The sequence below is a fragment of the Drosophila santomea genome, chromosome 3L (genome assembly GCF_016746245.2).
Source record: "Drosophila santomea strain STO CAGO 1482 chromosome 3L, Prin_Dsan_1.1, whole genome shotgun sequence".
NCBI lineage: Eukaryota > Metazoa > Arthropoda > Insecta > Diptera > Drosophilidae > Drosophila > Drosophila santomea.
This window is the reverse complement of record NC_053018.2, coordinates 7,723,301-7,741,923: the sequence shown is the minus strand read 5'-3', so window position 1 is coordinate 7,741,923 and position 18,623 is coordinate 7,723,301. Positions and strand designations below refer to the sequence as shown.

At 41.7% G+C, this 18,623-nt stretch overlaps 1 protein-coding gene across 11 annotated transcripts in view; it reads right to left on the bottom strand.

The window, feature by feature from the left end:
- Positions 1-2,001: 2,001 nt before the first annotated feature.
- The window catches only part of LOC120448378 (collagen alpha-1(XVIII) chain), a 57,369-nt gene continuing 40,747 nt past the window's right edge, over positions 2,002-18,623 (bottom strand). For 3 of the 11 annotated variants that reach the window (XM_039630348.1, XM_039630350.1, XM_039630356.1), the window contains 15 exons: positions 18,037-18,183; positions 14,901-15,014; positions 12,101-12,355; positions 10,643-10,720; positions 10,290-10,536; positions 10,020-10,097; positions 9,131-9,285; positions 8,942-9,034; positions 6,612-6,734; positions 6,007-6,033; positions 5,392-5,406; positions 4,897-5,027; positions 4,144-4,323; positions 3,844-4,080; positions 2,002-3,570 (listed from right to left, as the gene is read on the bottom strand). In XM_039630348.1, coding sequence (XP_039486282.1) covers positions 3,495-3,570; positions 3,844-4,080; positions 4,144-4,323; positions 4,897-5,027; positions 5,392-5,406; positions 6,007-6,033; positions 6,612-6,734; positions 8,942-9,034; positions 9,131-9,285; positions 10,020-10,097; positions 10,290-10,536; positions 10,643-10,720; positions 12,101-12,355; positions 14,901-15,014; positions 18,037-18,183 — 1,956 coding nt within the window. In that variant the 3' untranslated portion in view covers positions 2,002-3,494. The remainder of the gene's footprint in view (positions 3,571-3,843; positions 4,081-4,143; positions 4,324-4,896; positions 5,028-5,391; positions 5,407-6,006; positions 6,034-6,611; positions 6,735-8,941; positions 9,035-9,130; positions 9,286-10,019; positions 10,098-10,289; positions 10,537-10,642; positions 10,721-12,100; positions 12,356-14,900; positions 15,015-18,036; positions 18,184-18,623) is intronic. The other 8 variants (XM_039630353.1, XM_044005986.1, XM_039630352.1 and 5 more) reach the window with 5 other exon arrangements.

Sequence of the window (18,623 nt, the reverse complement as noted above, 5' to 3'; positions counted from 1 at the left end):
GATGGAAATCTCATTAGAAAGGATAAATTTCATGTGTTGTGAGATAAAAGCTTTTAAAATGTATAAATATATTCGGAAATATATTCGGTATAAATAACTGTCTGTTATGGCATGGGAAAAAAAGGAGATTAAGAAATATAATCTGCAAAAATCAGTTCGCCTTTGGCATGTCTATTTTGGGCCTGTTTTAATGATAAGATCTAGAACTCATTCAATGGACCATCTGCTTTGATTAGAACCCATTCATAACTCTGTGTAATTCGAAATTCCCATTGGCTATGATAGATTGTAAATCACATGCGGGCAGAACAATAATCATTTCTCAGACATTTGCCATGTATTTTCGTGTTGCTTACCTAAGAATCCCTACCACACACACAAAAAAAAAAGAAGGAGAAATAACTACAACTGGGGGCTATCATCAAAAAACAATTCTCTGCGTAGCGTCCGCAAAATAATGGACGTTAGGCCGCGCGTCTTGATAAGCTAAATGATAAATTGTTTTTACTCGTGACATATGTATGTACGCCCTTCTGAATGCGAGTGTGTGTGTGTTAGCCAACTTGTTACGGATGCTGGCCTCGTATGTGCGGCTGGGAAAGTTGTTTTGTGTTTCAATAAAAAAGAAAACAGAAGAAAATGGAATGGAATGGTACGGAAAAGAAAAGCAAGAGAGCTGGAAAACATGCTTGGAAAACTTGTAAATGCGGCTGGGCACAAAAGTGGAATCTAATAAGCTCACGGCTAAATGTGTTATGATGAATGACATTGTCAGCCGCACACGGAATTTAAACTTTTTGGCCCTGGGACCAACTCAAGCAAGGCTTATAATTGAAAACTCCGTATACTTGGCCCCCTTTTTGTTGTTGGAGGTTTTGCAAGATTTCCAAGAGGCACAGATTTGAATTGGCTTTGTGGCTAATCAACTAATACTACAAGAGATTCGCATTCATTCATTAAATTAAAATTTCATCCCGCTCATCTGATTTGATTGCTTTGTGCCTAAGTGCCGGCCTTTCCACCAGAACTTCAGCCACCAAGATCCAGCTGGACGTTAAATTTTCCCGATTATATTGCGGCTTCAATCACAATGGAAGCTGGCAGTCCCAAGTCGAATCGCAACTGTTGGCACTCGGCAGCTTCTTGGCCTGTTTGTTTATTTGCCTGACAGCAGCCATACAGCCGCTGCCTAAGTATCTGAAACTGAATCTGAATCGGAATCGGCAAAATGAATCTGTATCTCTGCCGGGGTATCGGCAGCTCAGGATGAAATCCGCATCCGGAAACTATGTTGGCCTGCCATTGAAATTCATAAAGCATCAATGGCTCCGCCGAGCTTGGCAGTGGCAGTGGCGTGGCTCTTTTTGTTTGAAATCATTTGCTTTAATTCAAGTGAAAAATTATTTAAATTGGTTATCAAACGTGCGGCTCAGACAAGCTTCAATGGGGCTACGGATGCAGATACAGATATAGATTCAGATACAGCTACAAATACAAATACAGATTCAAATACAGGTAAACGTGGATATGGAAATGGAGCAATGCTCTTTGTTTTCCCCCAGCCACATCCATATAAAAATACCTTTTGTTGCCATGCTGGGCCGACTGGGATGGAAATGAAAATTGATTCCAACTTAAATGAAAAATATTGAGCAAAGTAATTTCTAGGCGGCATTTGGTAGATGGCCAGGTAGATGAATTTGTAATATTTTTTTTTATATCCTGAAAAATGTATGAGCCATATAAAATATTTCGAATTCAGATAGACAACAATTGCGCCCGGATCCATGGGGGATTTGTCGATATGCCAAGTGTGTTTGGGCTCACTCTGAAATTTCGATGCGTGTTTATGGATATTAATATTTTAAGGCCAAAACACCCGAAAGCAATTTACCACGATTGCCCCATGTGCAGCAAACTTTTTAGCTATTTTCCATAGCCTTTAAATAAATTGCACTAAAAACCAGAAAGTAGAAAAGTTCCGAATGACAAGACTTGTGCTGCATTTGATAGTTTACTTTTTATTGTTTCATATTATTCAATTATATTATGCTATTATGTATCTCTGTTATGCACTCGCTCTGCTCTTTTCATCGCATCATATTTTAGGCTTAGGACTAGAGGGTTCTGCACTTCAGTTTTGATTTCACTAAATTTATATTACTTTAATCGTACTATATAATGTCACCATGCGTTTGGCTACCGCGCCAATCGCTTTGTGTTCTGCATTTGTGGTTTATTGTTTTAAATTAATACCTTAACTGTCGTTACAATTACGTTTAATTACATTACAAATGTTGTAGTTGGAAATGCATTGGTTAAATGCAAAAAGAAATTATTATGTAACTAACTATCGGTAACTATAATTAGAATTTAGTTAAGTGTTTCGTTATCGAATGACAATAAATTACGAATTTACCATCCACGTATGTATGTGTATGTACTTATGTATGTGTGTTGATTATGCTATAATTTCATTATCGTTACTCATCTGATGCATATAAAAACTGCGATCCGAATGTGGAATATTCGCCGGTAACGAGTATTGTGGGTAATCGCGAGCTACGCTGTAGAAAATCTCTGGCCTACGATAGGAGTACTGTAGAAATCGTTCGTAAAACATATGTATATCCTATATAACCTTCAGATATATATTACCGTATATAGAGTGGGCAGAAAGGGCTGCATGCGATAGTTAAAAACGGTTGTTTCGTATTGTAACCACGCGGGGCTTACTTATAATGTACACACACCTAGAAGTCTTTTGACAAAAATACACATTTATACACGCATATACAGGGTCCTGTGAAGAGTTTGGAGAGCCTTTGAATTCTCGATTCTCGAGTGCATTGCCATACGTTCTAAGTAGGATACTAATTTGGCCAGTATTGCGTAGGCGGAGGCGACTGGGTGTTCCGCTGCTGTTTTTCTTTTCTTTTTCTTTTTGTTCTTTTATTTTATTTTTCTATTTCATTGTGGGGGTGAGCTTATGTAATTACAAAATTAGACATTAGTTCGGTTACGGCTATCGGTAAGTTACAAATTACAGTTTACAAACTACAAATACGTTTTCTGCTTGTACAAAAAATTGCTGCTTGCTCGTGCCGTGTCCTAAACATAAAGTACAACTCAATATATATATATATATATCCACGATATATATATATCTATTTGCGTTTGTCATATACGACGTGTAGCAATATATTAGACATATTACCTACGAGTAGTGTGTATGCGTACGGGTAATATATGTAAGTATGTATTTATATGCAACATCCATCTGCCGTCTGAGTATTTCTCTTTTTGGTTTTTGTTTGGAATTCGCTGATTATATGCATGGCCATGATTCACGTTTACATTCAATGTATGCACGTAGGTGTGTAGGTGTGTATGGGTGTTTATATATGTGTGTGTGTGAGTGCTGTGATTTGTTTTGTTTTATGCATGAGAATGGTTTGGTGTGACGCCGCTCTGCTTCTTCCTTCCGGTTCCGCTTACAGCAGTAAATTTTCTAAATGCGCTGCATACTCATCGGCCGTCTTGAACTCCCTGCCTTCACTTTCGCCGTGACTGTGAAATGAAACAGAAACAGTGACAAAATTAAATAACATAAAACTAATCAAGTGGTAATTATAATATTTTCATTCATCAACTTGAACAGTTTAGGGTTTAATTAAAAAATAAGATTTTAAACACATTATTCGTACAAATAAAAATAGGTCTCAAATTAAGGTGGTAATTTCTCCCTGTGCACAAGTGCTTGTGGCCACGGAGGTAATGAGCAAAGTTGGCAAGTAATAAAAACGTTAATGCCAAATCAATAGGACCCGTGTAAGTACACACCTGCTGCCATCGCCGATTTCCCGCTTCTTGCGCTTGCGATCCTGCGAAAGTGCCTCCACGCACAGGATGATCAGCTTGCTGTCGCAGGACTGGCGCTTCTGTTCGAGCAGCTTGTGGCCATCGAGATTGCTGGCATAGCCGGACTTCAGATGGTCACCCGAGTGCCAGGCATCGCAGTAGGTGTCCATGGAGCGCTCGCCATTGGGCAGCGAGCCGTGCCACACCATCTTCATGGGCCTACAGAGGTTATTCACAATATGAATTTATTTGAAAAACTTTAGCAGCAATATAGATTTATACCATGAAGAGTCCGTCATCACATTCTTGCCGCTGAAGCTGTAGATTCTCGGCGCCTGCGAGAAGAAGCCACCTTGGCCATTGAAGATGCCCTTCCACGAGTTGAAGAGCACATCGCCACGAGTGTTCACCACGGGCAGATCCCGGTCACCCGTACGCACAATGCTGTCCAGATTCTGTACCCTGCAGACGAGAGACGAGAGTTAAGCATTCCGTTTATGCACAAGTTATTGCCAGCATACGAGCGGCAATTATACGCGAACAAACAAACTGCCATCAAAAGATGTCTGAAGGGCAGGTGCTGTGTTCGCTCGGTTCTAGCTCTTTGTTCGTTTGTTTATTTATGCTTTTTTTTTTCCTTGCACAGCCCAAACACCAAAACTCGTAAAACTCCTACTACAAGTCCACCCCCCCTCTGGTGTGCCGGTAGCACTGGGTAAATAAATTGCACGAAATTGTTTTCACAAGCTTTTGTTTTCATACTTTGGGCGCGCGCATTTTTGCCGCTTTCGCCTCGCTTCAAATATCAAGATTATGCGGCAACTAATGAGTTCCCAAAGTGTCGGCTCAGTCGGGCCAACGTGGCGTATGAGCAATGCCGAGCATTAAAGCGGCAAAATCCCCGAGCTGGATTTGTGAAGAAATCCAAATATCCAGCACCGAGAAAAACTAAACACGAAAACGGGCCAAATACGCGTGAAAAATCTAAAGAATGATAAGACACACTCGCCGCCAAAGACAAAACCAAGTACTCACCTGGATGAGAGGAACGCCTTGAAGGTGCCCAGGAGTCCTGCCCGTCGTCCTTGCCGATAGCAGGCGAAGTCCGCCCCCCGAATCCCCTGCAAATCGCCGGTGGAGGGCTCATTCAGTGCGGCCACGCGTAGCTATTGCGGATCCAAGAAAATATGGCATGAAATTAATGCGGAATTTATGTCAAGCATTTTAAGATCTAATTAATACAGAATTTAATAGCCAGAAATTGTTTGCTTTACAAAGGGAGGGCTGTCGCAACCCCCCGGGGACTCTGTACAATAATTGATAGGTACGAGTAATGGATAGTAAAATATTTCAAATAATTGTAGGGACTCTAAGGAAACAAAAACAATAGATGCCGAAACCTCCTTCCGGGCACTAAACACAAGAAAAAAAATCCATAAAAAAAACAGCACTCATAAAAATGTTAAAACGTGGGCAGAGGAGCTCAAAGGTCGAATCTAGCTAAATTGAGGGGGAGAAAAGAGAACTCACCATTCGCGGATACCACTGGAAATACGATTTTAATTTGTTTATTATTTTCGAATCCATTAAATTTGTTTGTAGACGCAGCCATAAATGTGGGACAAAAATGTTCATAATTTAATATATCTAAATGGAAAATTCCGAGCATTCGAACACCGAGACACAAAAAAAGAAGCTCTCAACATTCTGGATTTTTGGTTTCGTTGAGAACTAAGCTTTATGGATTACCCAAAAGCAAAGGACACAAAATTCAATCAAGAAGCGTCTAGTTATAAAAGCAAATCACATAGAAACACACAAGGAAATGGAATTAAACATATAACTTATTTTTCTAGATAAAAAGTATAGGGTTTCCATTGGCTTAGTGAATATATAGATTTAAAAACAATGGATACAGACAAAAGCAGAAAATCAAACTACACCAATTGTTCCGTGTACAACAGAACTTTAAATGCAATTTTTGCTAATTAGAAATATTTCCATCGACCAGCAAAACAAATTAAATTATTTATTCAACGAGTGTGTGTGGTGCAAAAATCGTTTGGCTATTTGAAAATATGCCCGTTTGGTTTTTATTATTTTTTAGTCGACACTACGATATGCGAATATTATGGATTTAATTACCGTTTCGTATTCGGGCGCGGTTGTAAACTGCATTTAATGACAATTAATTACAAATAAGTTTAGTAGGTTATATCGATAGCAATTGCTTCAGCTTTTCAGCTCGTCTCACTGAGTATTCAATGTGAAATTTGGAACAAGTAGTGTGTAGTGCATTTGTTGTGTATTTTTGTAGCTTTCTTGCATGAAAGTTGAGTTGCCAAAACATTGATAGTGAACTCCATTAAAAATTTGACATAAATCAAGCTGCATCATAAAATAACTATCAATAAATCGCCAACTCAATTATGTAGAGTAGAATACATTTTTGTTAGACACTCTCGGCGGGAAATGACATTCGGAAAATCAGTGTCAGCGTGCATCGCGATTTATAAATATTTCATGTTGAGCACATCAAAGTCGAGTACAATTAATGCAGGCAAAAGGGAATCGCAACTAGGACTTCTGATTTTCCGTCGAAGAACTCGAAATTCTTTTTCTATTTTTTTTGCCCGGTATCAATGTCATTATCCCACCGATGGATGTGGATGTGGATGCGATTCGAATGTGGCAAGCAAGTAGATGTGTGGCAGCAAGATAATGACAATTTTCCATCATTTTCCACTCACCGTTGGCGTATTGAGCAGGGGTGGTGGACTGTTGAGCAGGTTCTTCGACTGCAGATCGAATCGCATCGAGGGTGCCACCGTTGTGGGCGGAGCGGGCGTGGCAATCGGCACCAGAGTTCCCAGCTGCAAAAGATAGTAGGAAATGGGGATATACGAAAAAGGGGGGAGAATTAAATGTGGAATCGTAATTAAAAGGCGCAGAGACAAACAAGCGTTTGACGAATTTGTAATTAATAAAACAAGAGGCTCTGTGCGCAAATATGCTCGTCAGACCCTTTCAAGTAGTTAATATTTCAGCGCTGGAACAGAAGGCAAACAGCCGGTGTTCGGCTCCATGCCATTATGCGATGAAATCAGCGTTGTATTGAAACTTTTGCTCAAATATTTGCATTACGTGTTGGGTAAATATATGTAGCAACTGTCCCACACCCTTCCCCCCTTCCCCCCTGATCCACAGATCCCCAGATCTGAGTCCTTATGCCCATCCTTTCAGCCAGCCCCAGCTTTTTAGCGGGCCCAGTGTATTAGGGTCAAATTTTCGACTGCCATAATGCGCGACGTCGTCTGACAAAAGTTTTAATTACTATTTTGAACTTTAAGTAGTCGACTCGTGTACTGAAATCTAATTAGGCTGGCGCTTCGGCTACCATCTCCGTATCTCGACAGACTGCTGTGTACTTGGCCCAGACGAAAGCGAAATGCAAATGGGAGTCCCGACTACACCGGCAAAGATTCGGAATACTTCACAAACTATTATTCAGTAAATAAAACTATTTTATCAAATTAGAAATTACAAATTAAAGTATTGTTTTCAATGACAGTTCATTTTATGAACATTTCGAGTATTTGTGTATTATTGGAGCATAAGTACATAACTATTTGTTGCCGTGCAGCCAAATTCCTGGCTTGCTGATATTCCGTCAACAAAGGGTCCTTTGCTCTCCACCCGATTTCGCCATATTACTCGGCACACACTGACAGTTCATGGTGCTGTGTTGGGTTTTTTGTTGTCAAAAGTATTTAAATGCTGCCGTCAAAGGCAAGAGATTTCGTTTTCATTCCGGGCTGTCTTATGCACATGCCAGTTGCCAGGACTCGGGACTCGGGACTCGGTGCTCAGTAACCAGTAACCAGGATCCTGGAGCCACGAGGCACAACCCTGCTGTGCTGACTTTTGTGCCCTGCAACAACGGAAGCGGAAATCGAATCTCGAGCTGTTTTTTTTTCGTCTTTTTTACCAATGTTGCTGTTGTGCAGCAGCAGCCACAGCTCCCCAATTCGGAGAATTTTGTACACTTTTGCCACAATCGAGGCACTAGTTTCCCGTGGCTGGCCTTTCGTTTTTCATTTTTTGATGATTTCAATAACGCAACAAGCAGTCCAAATTGTGGCCACTTTAATGTTTAACAAGCTATTGAGAAATCGAGCAATTTTGTGTGTGTAATTTCTGCTGACCCAAGCAAATTTGCGAGGGAGAAAGTAGGGTAATAAAAGGCTCCCATAAGGCGCAAGTTCACCTTGAACGCAGGTCCAGATTAATTGGCAAATTTCGACATTTTAGGGGAATTGTCCAGAGGACGACAATAAAAACCTTCGATTTCCGTTTAATATTACTTTTAATCTGGCAAAAAGAATTTATGGTCTTTCTCCCTTCTACTTATCCACCAAGCCATATGAAGCGATGCATGTTTTATGTTCCATCAATAAATGTTTTGAGCCTCTGACGGACTGACTGACTTGGCTGACTCAAATTGCCTGCCACATGCCACATGTCTCAGGACACTCGCAGCCCCCCGTGTCCTTCCTTTTTATTTGTATCCCTTAACCGGCTCAAGTGAAAAGCCAAGCGCAAGTCAATATAATTGAATAACGCAGATACACATATGTATATATAGTATGTATAGTAGCACCCATGTTTCGGGTGGCAATCAGTCTGCAACATTTAATGTGCAAATAAAAAACGAGTCGATACAAGGGCAATGCCAAACAAACCTTACTTTATGGCAGGCAAAGGAAAATAAATAAATAAATAAGGCGAAGCCTCTGCAAGGCCTGTCTCATCTACTTTTGCATGCATTTGAATCTTCTCCATTGTTTTCCTTTTTTCCTTTTTTTTTTTTTTTTGTTGCCAAAGAGCAGCTTATAGCCATAATGGCACAAGAAGCGTGGATGGAAGGGAGCGGGATCTATAAAATAATAACCACCCGTCGGCGGGCTCAGCGGCTGTCATATTTGGCATTTTTAAAAGTCCCTCTGTTTGCTTAGGAGCCAGAAATCATATTGCAAACCCAAAACCAAAAAACCAAAAAAGGATTTGTCCCGAAACTCACCGCAATGTACTGCCATCCCTTGTTCACGCGAACCAGTAGCGCCTCCTCCTCGGTGATGTAGGCCAATGTGCCCGGTGGATTCAGGGCCGATTTCTGCGGAATACACATATGTATGTACACACATATCAGCGAAAGGGTTTTTTTTTAAAAATACATGGCAGTTGCCAAATTTAACTAATCGACACCCACTTTTGTCATTTCATCGATGTTCTGGAAGGTGACTGCGCCCGGCACAATCTTCATGTTCATATTCGATGAGGATGCGGAGAAGTATGGCTCCTCGCCATCGACGAGCCCCAGGGTCTCCTCATGCTTGTGGGAATGTCCTGGCTGGCGTGGTGGCTCTGAAAATACATAGTTCATGCATTATGACACAATATTTGATATCACGCTTTCACTTATTTTGAACTCAATAAGTGCTAAACCATAACAGTGCCAACATACTTATTTCTAACTTCTATTTGTTTTATAAAAGTTTTCACAAATTCTATGCCTCTACAATATTTGATATTCGAATGAGTAAATCAATAAATCAATATTCGTGCACTCAACAATGTAATTATAATTATAAAAAGCCTTGTTATATCCTGTTGCTCTACATGTGTGCCCGAAATTCAATATGAATAAAATTGTGCTTAAATGTTACATCTGCACATTCAACCGTTTTCCATTTTGACTTCTGACCAAAATATTACTGGTAACTAAAATATGTAATATCTCTGTGTGTGTGGGACCATGAGTCGTTGGTTTTACCATTTTTGGCAGAGGAGAAGGAGAAAAAGTCATGACGATGTGAAAAATCGCGCATAAAGAAAATGTTTACACGTTGTACTCCATCAATGGCAAATGAGTTAATGATGATGTGCAAATATGAGCAGCTCACTACTAGTGAGTTCCATTAATGGAGCTAGCTCATGTACATAAATGTTGGTGATTGAATAGGTAATTTAGGAACAGAACGTAATCAGCTGAATCAAAAGGTAAGTCATGCAACATACAAAAGGACTAGAACTACTCTAATGTGGTGAATGGGAGTTTCGATTGTAGATTGTAGATTGTAGTTAGTTAGTTCGATTACCGGCTGTGCCATCGGGCCGATCGCGAAGATCTTGCAGTTCTCGCAGTGCTTTGAGTTCGTCCAAGGATGAGCGCGCTCCTTGATGACGAGGACGATGCAAATGACATGGATTGATAGCGGTTGGATAAGTTAGGTTTTTTTTTTTGTTTTTTGTTGCTCTTGGGCAAGGATAATGCTAACTATGTACAGATATTGACCACTAACTAAGCTCACAAGTGACATATATACAATTTATGTTAGTATAGCACAGTTTTGCATAGCCTATCTCACCTGGTCGCCCGTAGTAGGATGCATCGCCGAAGAAGGAGCTTCGCGAATCCATTCCGGGTTCTCCTTTGGGTCCTGATATGGAAAGTCCCGGCAGACCCGGAGGTCCCGGAGGTCCTGGAGGTCCTGGCATTGGGATGTACTGCACGCCGCCGCTGTCGCCATCACCTCCACCAGTGGAGGGTAATCCTGGAGGTCCTGGCAAGCCATCGCGACCATCCTGACCTCGGTCTCCCTTATCACCCTTTGTCTGCAAGTGAGTTTCAGTAGGTGAGTATATGCAGCACCCCTGGTGATCCATCAACATTCTGTTGGCCCCACGGGGCGTATACTTGACATCGACTTTTGCCACTTACCCCCTCGCGTCCGCCGGAATCGCCTTTTGGTCCTTTGGGACCCATTTCACCCTTTGGTCCTGTCATGCCAGGACGGCCCTTTAAATCAATTAAATTGGGCGTCATTAAAATCAGTAAAATTAAGAACAAAATGGGTATTGTATGAAAAAGTAATAATACAAGAAGGCTTGTTTAAAATGCACTCAATTATTGGAATAAAGTCCTTAAAATCGCTTAAATGACAACGGCACGTATCCAAGTTTCCAGATGGCCAGCAAAAATCATACTCGCCTCGCCTCGTAAGTGGGAAAGTTGGAGGGCAAATTATAAGATCATTGCCAGCAAAATGCCTCGTGCGAAGCATATACAACTTGGCCCAAATGCAGTTCCTAACACTGGGAATCGGACCAACGGGGCAACTTGAACTATGGCCAAAAAACGGGCAAACTTTTGCCGTTTTCGGAATGTGCAACAATTCTGCTAGTTGCAACGCTTTTGTCTCTTCGCTCGTTTCGGCCATTGAGCCAAAGTTCCGTGCCCCACTCCAAAATTTAGCTGCAGAAATGGCAGCTCATGTAAATACGTTGCTTGATTTTGATTTTTCGGGACGGTAAACGATGCCAGTTGGCATAGAGAATGTCATGGTGTCCTTTTGCAATGGGCATATCGTGCAGCACACGCGCCTGCCTCTCAATTCACTGACTCTGACTCGGATCCAAAAAAAAAAAAAACAAAAAAGGAAACTTTGCTCCTTGCTGCCATTGCTTAGCTGTTGTTATTGCGGAATAATGGCGGAATTTCTGGGTAAACTGCAATTGGAATCGTGCGATGCACCAACTGCTGCGTCCTGAATAACCGTGATGAAAATGCACTTAAAATACTTTTCGTTTGACTTTATTCCAACGCTTTTTGTCCTTTTTTTTTGCAGCTCCTTTTGCTGTGCAACTCAACCTCTTTCAGTGCCCTGATTGTCTAGATTGCGAGTGCGGCCAGGAAAATTCTGTTTGTCTGTGAACATTCTTAGCATCACGAAATATATAGCCTAGGTCATGGCACAATTTTGAGTTATTTGGTTTAGGCCTTCTCTAATAGGCGTAAAAGAGTACTTTAAAACCAAAGGTATAAGTTAAAAATAACAGTGACCTAGGAAAAAAAACTCTTTTCTACATTAAAAACTAAACTCTTTAGATGCAATGTTAAATATGACTTAATTTAATAAATGCTTTTAAACTTGTTTGTTAATATTGTGGCTATTCACAAGATTGCCATTTAATCTAAATATTTATGTATTATGAAAATATTTAAAAAACAAATTCCTTTCCTTTCAAAAACTCAGTGCCTGCACCCACGAAGTAATTTGTGGCTACGCCACTGGCCAGCATGGGTGAAAGCATGTGAAAGTTGGTCAATCTCATGAATATGCATGCGAAAGTTGTGAGTGGTCGGGACTCTTTCAGTCGCACTCCACCCTTCACTTACCGAGTGTCCAATATCGCCCATGGGTCCGGGTTTTCCGGGCGGTCCAATTGGTCCAGTGGCGCCAGTTCCTCCACGGCGACCCCGCATGCCCTTCTCGCCCTTCTCGCCCCGCTCGCCCTTGGTCCCATTGGCGCTGGCGAGTCCCTCAAGTCCGCCGGGCTGTCCGGCCTGTCCCGGCAATCCCGGCAGTCCGGGTGTTCCCGGTTCGCCGGGCTCACCCTTTGCGCCGCTGGGCCCGTGTGCACCTTTGTGACCCTGTTTTTGCCAGCGAAAAGATTTTGGTGAGAAAGGAGCGCAAGTTGTGTGAAATGATTTACGGTCTTAAATATGTAGGCATACATGTGTGTGCCCAGGGGGGAATAAGGAAATACAGGGAATACTATATATGGTTGTGTGTGGGGGCGCCTAGAAGCGGCAACAGCAGTTCTCTCGCCTAATTTGGCCGTAAAACTCAATTTCAAACGTTTTGTCGACGACCGAAAAAAAAAAGAAATTCAATTCAAACTCATTTTGAAATCAAATCAATTCCGAAATCCCACACTCACACACGCAACACACGAGCAGAGAAATTTATGCAATGCCTGGTGACAAGCCCGAAAACACAAAACCATATTCCTTTCTTGTTGGGGGGCAGGGAGGTCCTTTTTGTGGAAATTTGCTTCCTTCCTTCGACTCAATTCATCCCCAGCGTCGTCTTCCACATCATCAGCGCCTTAAATGGTTCGCCATAAATTCGCACGCCTGCATTTGGTTGGAGAAAATTGGGAGGCTGGCTGCTGGCTGATCCGGCTGCTACTTTCCTCGATTTTCCCCAGTTTGTTGCGTTGGCGAACCTTGCTCCACATCGCCAACTTAATACCAACTAATGAATAATTAATAAGGCAACACACACACACCCTCACACACACACGACTGCTCTGCTGGCTGTCTTTTGAGATTCCTGTTTTTTAGGCTTAATGAAACGTACCTAATTGTGCGTGTATTCATACGTTTAAAATGCTAATTTCCATATTAGTTTTCTGCCCTCGAAAATTGTAATGCAATAACGCCGTCTCCCTGACAAATTGGGCGTGAATTTATCATAAAATCCCAATCGATTTTTTTTCGTTTTTTTTTGTTTCATCAAGTGTGTGTTTGTGTGTGTGTGCTGTTTGCATAATTTCTTTTTATTTCACGCACGATTAATTCCGGGTGTGGCCACCGAAGGGAATAACTACTTAAAAGAGCGACCTTGTTACACCAGATTCCTTTGCCACAAGCCGCATAAATATTACTTATGCATATATATCAAAGGTCGTGGGCCCAATTTGGATGCTGTTTTGCAAGAGTAATCTGCGACACCCGGAAGGTAACCGAGCTCAAAAGCTAAAGCCGGGAAAAAACCGACAAACAAACAGACTAACAACAAGCACATTATGCGAGTCCTCCTGGTTGGAGATTTAAGTTTTTGAGGTTGCAGGACATAAAAGAAATATCCTGGAAAAAGGGAGAGACACCCGCAGAGGGTGTCCGAGGGTGCAAAGCCACCCCAACTAAGCTGCTAAATGGCATACAGGGTAATGGCTAGGAAGTAAGCGTCGCCTAAGCAGGATGAGCTTTCCAAATGGCCAAAACTTATTATGAAAGTAATGCCAAAACGAGAAGTGAAAAGAAGCTGAAACGAAACCAAATAGTTTATGATGAGTGTGTGCGTGGCTCCCCTTTAAGCTGGTGATCATATCATATCCACTGAAAATCAAATGAGCTATAAATGCACACAAATTGGCCCCCAACGAAAGACACATCCACATCGTCGCAACTGACGCATTTTTCTCTTTGGCCAACTGCTGATAGAAATTTATGTCCCAAATTGTGTATTTCCTGCACAAATGACTGCGTTGCCATAAATATGAAATTCGGGATAACGAAGGGACAGAATAGCAGGACCTCAACTGGAGCTGAGCGCCCCCAAAAAAAGACTTATTACTATCTATCAAATTGGGTACAATTTAGCTTGAACTCAAGTAGTAATTTGGTAGATGGGGCATTTATCCTTTCACGGGGTTAATCGCTTGGCATTTATTTGCCAGGAAGCAGTCATTTTAGGAAGCAGTAAAATATTAAAATGTGTCATAAAGGAGCGAAAATTATCTTAGCTCTTCGTAAAGTCATTGCACTTTAACTATATTTTGATTTAATAGACAGTTGAAAATAAAATTGTATAGTATATACGTGTGTCACCTTGAAAAACAGTAAAATATTAAAATAACCGAATCTAGAATATACAGAATCTTCATAGTTATATTTCTTGATTTAATAGACTAGAATAGACTAGAATAGAGGTAGAAAATAAAATTGAAAAGTATACAAGCTTAAAAACGCTTTTATAGAGCTTGCAAATTTATCTACAACTAAAATACATTCTGGTCTTTGGTCGTAAATGCAAACCTTGAGACCTTTTGCACCCAAATGCCCGACCAAATACGATTATTGCCCGGCCCAATAGAGAATTATCGTCGCAGTCCTGTTTTGCTCATTTGGGCCGAAAAGCAACAAAGTCCTTGGCCCGATTGCCCTTTTAAGAAGCCTCAAAATCAATTGAGTAGTCAATAGGGCAGAAGTTATTATTATTATATATTTGAAACAACAATCGTGCGGGCCTCCAAGATCCACCTCCTCCCACCCAAAAAACACTTTATAATGCAAACACTCACGCACACACACACACACACACATCTAGAGGCATGGAAAACTGGAAGGTTGGGAGAGAGAATTCAAGGAAAACCTGGGCCATTTATCAGAACATGCCCCCATGACTTACCGGATCGCCACGCTCTCCTTTCTGGCCGGCATCACCTTTCTCGCCGGGCACACCTTTGGCTCCTGGCTGCGTCGTGCCCCGGAATGCGCCCATCGAGTTGACCATTAGGGATTCCTGTGTGCGGGTATGTGTATATGGGCATAGTAATTTGTTAAATATTTGCTTGTTGTACAATTTATTTTCGATACATGTATCTTCGTCTGCGGGGGACCCCCATTTTTCTGATCGTTTTTCTTCACAGCAGGCGGCCCCCCTTTTTTGACGAGGGACACCGCCGCCAGGACACCACATGCACCAAAACACACGGCGGTGTATCTCAAATTTGATTAATGATCTTTTTTTTTTTTATTTGGGCGTAGTTGGGCCTTTTTTTTGGGGGGCGTACCGCCTCTCAGATTTCGGGGCGGGGCTAATGATGCCAAGTGGTATTAGTCCATTAAAGGCGGTGGCCAGCGCTTAACCCCCGACAAACCTTTTCGTTTTTTTTTGCGATTTTAGTTGTGTTTTATTAACGAGTAAGTGGTGGTGATGGTGAATAAGATGAAATTGTTAAAATGTTTATACCTTGAAGGTCCTGGTTGGATTCCAATTTATCTGTTATTTATGTGTTGATTGTTACAAGAATACATAGTTTTTTTTGGATACGATATACGTTTAACAATAATATAGAGCAATGGGCGTGAAATTAAAGCGTATTAGTAGATGATTTTACTGGTAGAAAATCGGGAAACGTTTCAAAATTGCAACTTTTACTTTTACGGGAAAACTCATAGATACAAATTGTACATGGGCATGGGTAATTGAATTTCTGAATAAAACATTTGAAGAAGTGAATGTCGTGTCGGCAATCAAAAGCCGTTCTAATAAGCATAAAAGCATTTCCCTCCTAAGTAACTCTAAGTGCGTCTATAGAAAAAGTCGGCTTTAAATACCGTCCAACTAATTGTATACCCTACATTGAGGCAAAGTATATGATATATATTATTACATTCTCCCTTAAGTTCTTTTTCAATATATCCCATTAATATCCTTTCCCTTTTTCATCTGATTTCTATTTTATTATTATATGCTTGGACCCAAGCGCATTTGTTCAGCCGCTGGTGGCTCCCTTGTCGTGTGTCCTGGCACCGCCCAATCCGAAGGATAATGCCGAGGGTATACGGCTTTCCCTGGAAAGCTTTTAAAAACGCTCCGACTCTGGGGTGATGATAATGATGATAAACCCTCCGACATTAAACAATGGGCGGGCCGACAGGCGAGTGGCTGTCTGATTTTTACTGCCGCCTCGTCGACCACAAGTAGCTTGACACTTTCATAAACGTAACAGTGCGATAATGATTACGGCCCACCCCCATCCTCTGCCACCCACAGCCACCCACAGCCACCCACACACAGTTAGATGGAAAAGCGGGCAACATACGGCGTTGAAATGCGGTGATAAAGCCGAGCGGCAAAAAGAAAAGTTTCACTCTTGCATGAAAGGGTTCAAAGTGGCAACGGGGCTTCGGATGCCCGGAGTGATGTGATGTGTTTGCCTTTGTGTGGGTGACTCCGACTCCATGTTGCTGCCCCCCCAATCGTATCTGTGTTTGTATCTGTATCTGTGTGCGTGCCACCGCATTTAACCGCGTGAACTGCGCGCCATGCGCTGATAACGGTAATTGCCACCAGCTGGAACACCGCCATCGACATTGCCATGTGGCATGTGGCATGCGGCACCCCGAATACTGCCTCCTGCCCTCTGAAAACTGAGCCTCTGACTGCCGCCTAAGGGCAATAGTACTACAGTAAGTCCCACAGTTGCACGGAAAGTAATTCTATAATTATAAACCATTTTTTATAGGAATAGGAGCTTTCTCTGAACTTAAAAAAATACGAATATTATCAAACAAATTATAAAATATTTTTTAGAGCATTTGAGAAAGTATTTTATACTACTTTACTATGTTTTCTTTGGCTGGGTTCACTATTAAAACCTTCTAAACCTTCTTTAAACTGCCTTCAAATAAGACCTATTTTCTGCCAGTGCAGACTCCACTTGACTTCAGTGTCGACACGACGACTCCACTTCCATTTGGGTTAGGTTAGGCCTGGTGGCTCGCGTGCTCAAGACGCTTACGTTTCGGCCCTTTCGCCAGGAGATGATTTCGTGTTACCTCCGCGGTTTTAAGATTATTAGCAGAGATAGGCCATTTGTGGCATTCGCGACAACGACAATGGTGGCCACCGAACGTGCCCGCTTGTGGCAGACTCTGACTCCCAGTTGCCAGTCGCGAGTTTCCAGTTCCCAGTTGGAATAGGAATAAGGATCTGAATCTGGAGCTGGCGTGACGCCACGAGCCACCAGGGTGGTAATTTTTCACAGTTACTGCGCGAGCCAGGAAGGAAATTAGTTTAGGCAAATTGTGCGGCTTGTAAAACACGACGGACGTTTACCTTGGCCAGTCCTCGCAATTCATAAGGATGTGCGTGATTGAAAAAAAACAGACGGACAAGGAGCGGCAGGACGAAACGACGGAAGGATACGCGACCAGACACCGAGCAACTGCATTAGCCATCTGACGTTGCTGTGTTTGCCCAGTGTAAAAGGTGCAATTTTGATCGAAAGCCAAGTTGTAACGTAGCTAGGGAAGTTATGAACAATATTCTCTTCGATTAGCCGAAGAGTGGATACCCGTGTCCTCTACATATAAGAATTATAAATAAATAAAAATAATAATAAATGGTATATATTATTATACATACATATGTAGTATATATAGGGAACGAGGGCATAAGAACTTAATATAACATTTAATTTACATTTATAAATACTTAGAACTTTGGAAAATCCAAAGTAACTTTTGAGTGTGTCACGATATTATTTATTTATTTTATAAGCTACTAAAAAGTTATTGATTTTATAAATAAAAGTAGAATTAAATTTAAAGAAATATATAATTATAATTTAAAAGTTTAGTTTAAAATTAAAGACTCGAACCAAAAGTAAACTACTCGTGACACACTCAATGTGCTTTAAAATGGAGTAGTGATATTTTCGAGTAAGTCCATTACGACATAATTAAACATTTAAACTGGTAAATATATTCAAATGGTTTTCTTTGTCTTTTTCTTAACGTTTCTATGGAATACTTACATCGTAGTTCTCGGGCAAACCAGGCGGACCCGGTGGTCCCGGCGGACCCATGACTCCGGGCAGTCCGTCGACGCCTGGCTCGCCCTTCAGCCCCTGGGCACCCTCGGACCCCCGGGCGCCTCTGGCTCCTGGCACTCCGGTGGCTCCCTGGATAAATGGAAGCGGAAGCGAGACATCCAGTAGCAGGACAACAAGAGTATTGAGGCGGTAGAAAAGGGAAGAAACGTCGCCGGCAGCGACAGAGAAATAAATCACATTAGTGGGCGTGCATATAACGTGTCCTGCGTCCTTACAGCTACAAATCTACATCTACATGGCAAATTCTACACCGTCTACGGACTGCGACTTCAAGGAGCTGTTTGTGGAGCTATAGCATTTTAGCATTTTGGGGGTTTTCCTAACTGGCTGCGGTCGATTTACATAATCGTTGCGTTTTAGTCCGAGCTCATTAATCTACGCGACCGTGCCCGTCCATGTGGCATGTGGTTCGGTTCTTGGGGCCTTTGGGATTGGATTAAGTTTTGGGTCTTGGGGGTCTACCGACATTCCAATAGGCTGCATGGATGGGTACACACAAAAAATGTGTC